Below are 6,348 nucleotides of genomic sequence, written 5' to 3'. Positions count from 1 at the left end.
TATTATATTATTTTTAATTATATTGTTTTCAGTTATATTATGTTCAGTTATAGTCATTTCAAGTTGCTATATAACAAGATAACACAGGTTGGGTGGCTTAAACAACAGAAGTTTATTTCCTTACAGTCCTAGAGGCTAGGACAGGAGGTGCTGACTGGTGGCTTTTGGTGAAGTCTTATTCCTGATTTGCAGAGACACTTTCTTGCTGTGACTGAACACACCTTCTTTCCAAACATACACACAGAGAGATCTCTGGTAGCTGTTCCTTTTCCTAGAGAAACCCAAGCCCTCTCAGATTAGGGCTCCATCTTTATGACCTTGTTTAATTGTATTACTTCATAAAAAAATTATTACTTTTAACAGACCTACCTCCAAATACAGTCACATCAAGACTTAGGCCTTCAACATTTGAATTTTGAGGGAACAAACTTCATTTCATAATACCATCCTAGTAGGTATAAAATAGTACCTCATAGTGACTTTTTAAAGTTGTTCTTTCTTTCTCTTGCTTAATTGCACTAGCTAAAATTTGAAGAACTGAATTGGATAGGATGGTGAGTGAACATGCTTACCTTGCTCCTGACATATACAGTACACCATTCATGGGCAATATGATTAATGGCAACGATGTAAAACTACCAAGTGAGAATCAGTATAAAGATACATTTCAAGAGTTTTGAGATTATGATAAACTCTCAAACACTTCTTTAATTTTTGTTTGTTTGTTTTTTGTTTTCTGGTACCAGGGATTGAACTCAGGACCTTATGCTTGCCAGGCAGGCACTTATGCTACTGAGCCATTTCCTCAGCCCCCAAACACTTCTTTTCATAAAACTAGTTCTTCCTTTCTAATAACAAGTCGAAAAATATTCACTCTGAAAGTTAAGTTTTCAAATGGAAAAAAAAAAGCCAGAAAATTACTCTGAAAATATCAAGCATTAACATGAACAATTTTAAAAGAAATACAAGCCAGAGAATAGTAAATCACCTCCATGTTTCCTCTATAGGGCAAAACATACGAATACTCTTTTTTTGAGACAGGGTCTTGCTGTGGAGTTCAGGCTGGCCTTGACCCTGAGGTGATCCTCTGGCCTCAGCCTCCCACGTGCCGAGTGCGTGTGCCACCACGCCCAGCTTCTTTGCACACAGCTGGCACTCTAACAGTTTGCACTATCATCACCTTTAAAGTAATAGTCTTTTCTAAAAATAAAAGAAATATTTCCTGCTAATAATCAGATTATTTAAACTGTTTCCCACACAAGGAAAAAATCCAAAATAATGTACTGTTTCCATATTCTTTATATAATTTGAGTAGATTGTGCAGCACCTAGATTCCCTCAATAACTACCATTAAAAACATACTAAATGCCACCAAAGGTCTAGAATCTTTCCAAAGATAACTTCACAGATTGACATGGTTTGCAAATCAAAGAAGCAATATTTTTTAAAATCTTTTTGAGACAGGGTCTGCCTACACAGCTCAGGCTGGCTTGGAGCTCACTCTGTAGTCCAGGCTTCTTTCTCAGCCTCCTAAATGCTGGGATTACAGGCATGCGCTACCACACCCAGCTCAATTATTTGTGAAAAATAATTCAAATGAAAACCAAATTGTTTCATTCTTCTGTGTCTTTGATTCTGCTCAGCTATAAAGAAAGACAAACTCAAAGACTTTAGAGGTAAGTGGATGCAACTAGAAGCTATACTCATAAGTGAAATAAATCAGACCCACATGTGTAAATATTGTATTATCTCCCTAGTGTAAGAACATGAAAAAATAAATACAACCTGAAAGATATAATAGATATAATAAAACGAAAAGAAATTGAACTTAAGGATTAAATAATGAAGATGAAAGAAAATAGAAAAGATAGGAAAAAAGGAAGGGGGAAAACATTCAAGTATATATAGAGGATGGCTGAGATGTTTGTACTCATAATTTTCATCACCTTGACTAACTGAATGCCGGGATCTGTGATCTGAGCAACTATATAGAGGACAGCAAAGTGAAATACAAAAATCATGGTTGAATACCTCTCATCTTGGTCTTCTAAATGTGTACCATTTCTAATACCCTGTTAATTATTATATTCTTTAAAATAAATGCTTTAAAAAGGAAAAAAAATAAGATTTCTTGAAAACAAGCATTAATATTCAATCATTTGTCCAATGTTACATAAGTATATCTGCTAATCTGAGCAACAGATTTGACAATAAAAATAGATAATGTAACAACCATTGTTAATTAGCTATTTCTGTTCTGAAAATCTAACATATGTATTGTTGTATGTTACCTTATTTCTGTCTTTTTTTCTATTTGTTTTTGTTTCTGTTTTTACTCTTCAAAATCAAATAAAATTGAATTTAAAAATAAAATCTATTAAAAAAACAAATTGTTCCCCTGAATAATGTACTTACTATAAAACTGCCCTGCTTATATTTCTTCTTTGGTATTTTTTACTATTTTCTCTATATTTTATATTAACTTAAAAATATCTCTAGTGACTCTTTCAATAAACTTCAAGTCAGGAACCCAAAGGCAGTGTGTGGCAGATCAGATACCTGACAGAGGGTGCTCTTGACCCGGGATTTCTGGAATCCATCACTGACCAGCATGACACTAGAAGGGCACCTGCACTGAGCCTTGTCGTTTTCTTTGTTGAACTCTGAAGAAGAAGCAGCCAAACATTGCTATTACTTTCAGCAATGTGAACTTCACAAGTAAGTAAAAACCTCTGACTTGTAAACCAACTCAAACATTTTCATGCTGTGCATGACACATTGTGAAATCACATGAAGTCACAAAACTCAAACACCTCACATACAAGTTAGCAAACTTAACAAGCAAGACCCTTTGCTAGTTTTGTAGCACAAGGATTAAAGAAAATGCAACTTAGAATGATTCTTCTTTATGCCTACTCATTATACAGAAGTTATTTCTTATGGAGAGGAATCATCACTATGATAAATTACTATTTTTAAATGAATTCTTACAATTTAAAACTGTACATTTAAGGGCAGGGATATAGCTCAATGGCACAGTGCCTGCCTGGCAAGCATGAGATCCTGAGCTCAATATTCAGTACCAAGAACAAATAAATAAATTACATTTTAAAAAATGTAATAAAAACAAAACATTTCATTCCATAGTGTTTTGTTTTATGTATTTTGTACAGGGTGTCTCACTATGCAGCTCAGACTTGTAGTGATCCTCCTGTCTTCAGCCTCCCCAGCTCTAGGATTACAGGCGAGCACCACCATGCCTGGACTTGGTGGCCAGCTTGTCATGCCTGTGGGCCAGGCTGGCCCTGCATGTGGTGCCGGGAACCCAGGCCCTGTGCTTGCCTAAGCAGGTGCTTAGTCCACTGAGCTATCTCACTGGCCCTCATTTTGTAATGTTAAATGATACAAACTACAGGCTTTGTACCTTTGTTGTTTTGTGTAGCTTTAGCTCAAAGCCCTTTGCTTTTTAACAATAGGATAAAATCTTGGTGTTCCCTTAGGATCATGTGACCTGGGTATTCAGGATATTTTGGGTGTCCTAGAAGGATGCATCCTCAGAGATTCTGGAACTCAGAATATGTCTTTGCTGCTAAAGTTATTTCTAAAACATCAAATAACATCTGAGCTAATTTCAATCTGCAAAATAGGTAGCTCTTAAAATTATTTAGATGCTAGGAAAATATTTCACTTTGATAAGAATAATTCTAAAATTTTCTGTGTTCAAAGAATTTTTCATTAGAAATATTTCAAATATATTAGAAAGAACAAAAACTAAATAGTTGTCTAACACTTTACAAAATTTAAATTTTGTTCTATCTTGGAGGGAGCACTTAGCTATAGACCCAGCCCTTTATCATTTTTATGAGACAGTGTCTTGTTAACTTAATTGTCCAGGCTAGCCTCAACATTGTGACTCTCCTGCCTTGGCCTCCCCAAGGCCTGGGTTCCCTGTGTGTGCTTTTGTGCCATTTGTCATACCTACTCACAACCTTTATTGTTCTTTCTTTCTTTCTTTCTTTCTTTCTTTCTTTCTTTCTTTCTTTCTTTCTTTCTTTCTTCTTTTAATGTGTTTGGTACAGGGTCTCATTACACAGCTCAGACTCATAGTGATCCTCCTGTTTATATCCTCCCCAGCACTGGGATTACATCACGGGCGTGTGCCACCAGGCCTGACGCCAGCTCAGCATGCTCAAGGTAGGTCCAGTGTGGCATGTGGCACCAGGGATCAAACCCAGGTCACTACACTCGCCTAAGCAATGGCTTAGTCTGCTGAGCTATTTCTTTCTTTTTCTTTTTTCCATAATTTTATTGCTGCTGAGCTATTTCACTGGGGCTTTTTTGGTTTTTTTAGACAGGATCTCACTATGGAATTCAAGCTGGCCTTGTGCTCACTTTGTGGCCTAGGCTGGTCTCAAACTCACAGTAATCCTCCTATCTCAACCTCCTGAGTGTGGGATTACAGGCATGTGCCAAATGCTAGAGTTGTTTTCTCCCCACCCCCACCCCAAATCCCACTTCCTTCCTGATTTTCCTCTCCAGAGATGCCCATGCTGTTAAATTTGGGATTTTTGTTGTTTTGATTTGGGTTTTTTTTGAGACAGGGCCTGTACTTCCTGCTGGCCTTGGACTCTGTAGCCTGGGCTGGCTTTGACTTTGTAGCGATCCTCCTGCCCCAGTCTCCTGAGTGCTGGGATTACATACATGTACCACCATGCCCAGCTCTGCTTTGTTTTTTTTTCTTGAGACAGTGTCTTGTTATGTAGGTCAGGCTGGTCTCGAACTCACAGAAATGTTCCTGCCTCAGTCTCCCAACTGCTGGGATTAGGAATATAAACATATGCCTCCATGCTCAGTTTAGGATATTAAGATGTGGTACTAAGTAAATCAGATGATGAACCAAGTAGTAGAGACAAAAATACAGGTTTCATTCTTTCTTGTTTTTCTTCACACTTATTACCTTATTTTATCCATATGATAACCTTTCGCTCTTTCATTCAACAAATAGTACTAAATGCCTAATTTTCATGTACTATTCTGGGCATAAGTTTGTAAAATCAAAAGTAAATGTACTTATGTGCTATTTCTATTACTATGCGATAATATTTTGCTAGTTCTTTATATAAATGACAGAATATTTTATGTACCATTTTCTGTCTTTTTATGTTATTCATTTAGCTCTGATTTGTTCATTTCCAGTGATGAACTAGATGCTGTTATATAAATATAACAACATTTATCTGTTCTCCTACAACAAATGGATTTATGTTTTTCTAACTATTTAGTTTAATTAATAATACTACAATCAACATTATCAAATATGTTCTCTTTTTACAGATGTGTACATTTCTCTAGTGTTTCTGAGTTGAGACCCCAGGTCAAAGGACAAAAGTATCTTCTGACTTTCTCAATATTGACTGACAAATCACTCTGTGATGGCTGTGTCTAGATGTCCCCTGGAGCCTCGTGCAGTTGCAGGCAGGGCTTGGTGGAGGTGGCTGGATCTGGACTGTGTGCTGCTGGGAACAAGGCTGTGGCACTGGGATTAAGGTCTGAGTGCTACCCAGGGACAGGAACAGGGCTGTGGGGTCCTTCGTGGTCACTTGCCACTTGCTGCCTTCTGCATAGCATGAATGTCCCTCCTCTGTGATGTCCTCTGCCATGCCCCCTGTCTTGGAGCCAGCTGACTGTGGGCTGAAACCTCTATACATTGTGAGCCACATAAAACTTCCCTCCCTGAACTATGGATCTGGGGCATGCTAGCTCAGGAATGAGAAAAGAAACTAAGACACACTACATAGTGTTTTTACAAGTTTATCCTTCCACCAGCAGCATGTGAGAGTCCCAGGGACATAATATCCTGGTCAAACCTGGGTTTTGTTTAAACCCTTAAATTGGCCGTGTTCTGGGAACCCCCAGACCCAGTCCTAGCCCAGGTCCAGTGAGCATGTGGGAGAACTTCCTGCTACCCTTTGCTGGCGGGACCTACTACTGGTCCCAGCCCAGGCGCAGCATGGGTGAGACTCTCTTCCACCCCTTGGGACGCCCCCCACCACTCCACAGCACCTCCCCCACCCCGCCCACTGAGTAGGAATTTCTGCCGCGTTCTGGGAACCCCCAGATCCACTCCTAGCCCAGGTCCAGTGAGTGTGTGGGAGAGCTGCCTCTCCCCCCTACTCCACCTTGTCCCCTCCAGGGGGCTCAGCTCAGGCCTGGCATACATGCCTGGGGTGTAACCCTGCAGCTGCAATCCCTGCAGAGAGTGTAGAGGATAGAACCACCCAGCTAGTCCAGGAGCAGAAAATCTTGTCAGAGGGACACAACAGGTTCACCCTCAAGGGCAGCAGCAGG

The 6,348-nt window shown here is 39.2% G+C and overlaps 1 protein-coding gene across 1 annotated transcript in view; it reads right to left on the bottom strand.

Annotated features, from left to right (window-relative positions):
- The window catches only part of LOC105742717 (la-related protein 1B-like), a 103,390-nt gene that overhangs the window by 27,914 nt on the left and 69,128 nt on the right, over window positions 1-6,348 (bottom strand). The window contains exon 2 of the mRNA XM_012515538.2: window positions 2,560-2,663. Within this exon, the coding sequence (XP_012370992.2) occupies window positions 2,560-2,663 (104 nt within the window). The remainder of the gene's footprint in view (window positions 1-2,559; window positions 2,664-6,348) is intronic.

The sequence above is a fragment of the Octodon degus genome, unplaced genomic scaffold, assembly GCF_000260255.1.
Source record: "Octodon degus isolate 3935 unplaced genomic scaffold, OctDeg1.0 scaffold00068, whole genome shotgun sequence".
In the NCBI taxonomy this organism is placed as follows: Eukaryota; Metazoa; Chordata; class Mammalia; order Rodentia; family Octodontidae; genus Octodon; species Octodon degus.
This window is presented reverse-complemented; position numbering and strand designations above follow the sequence as displayed.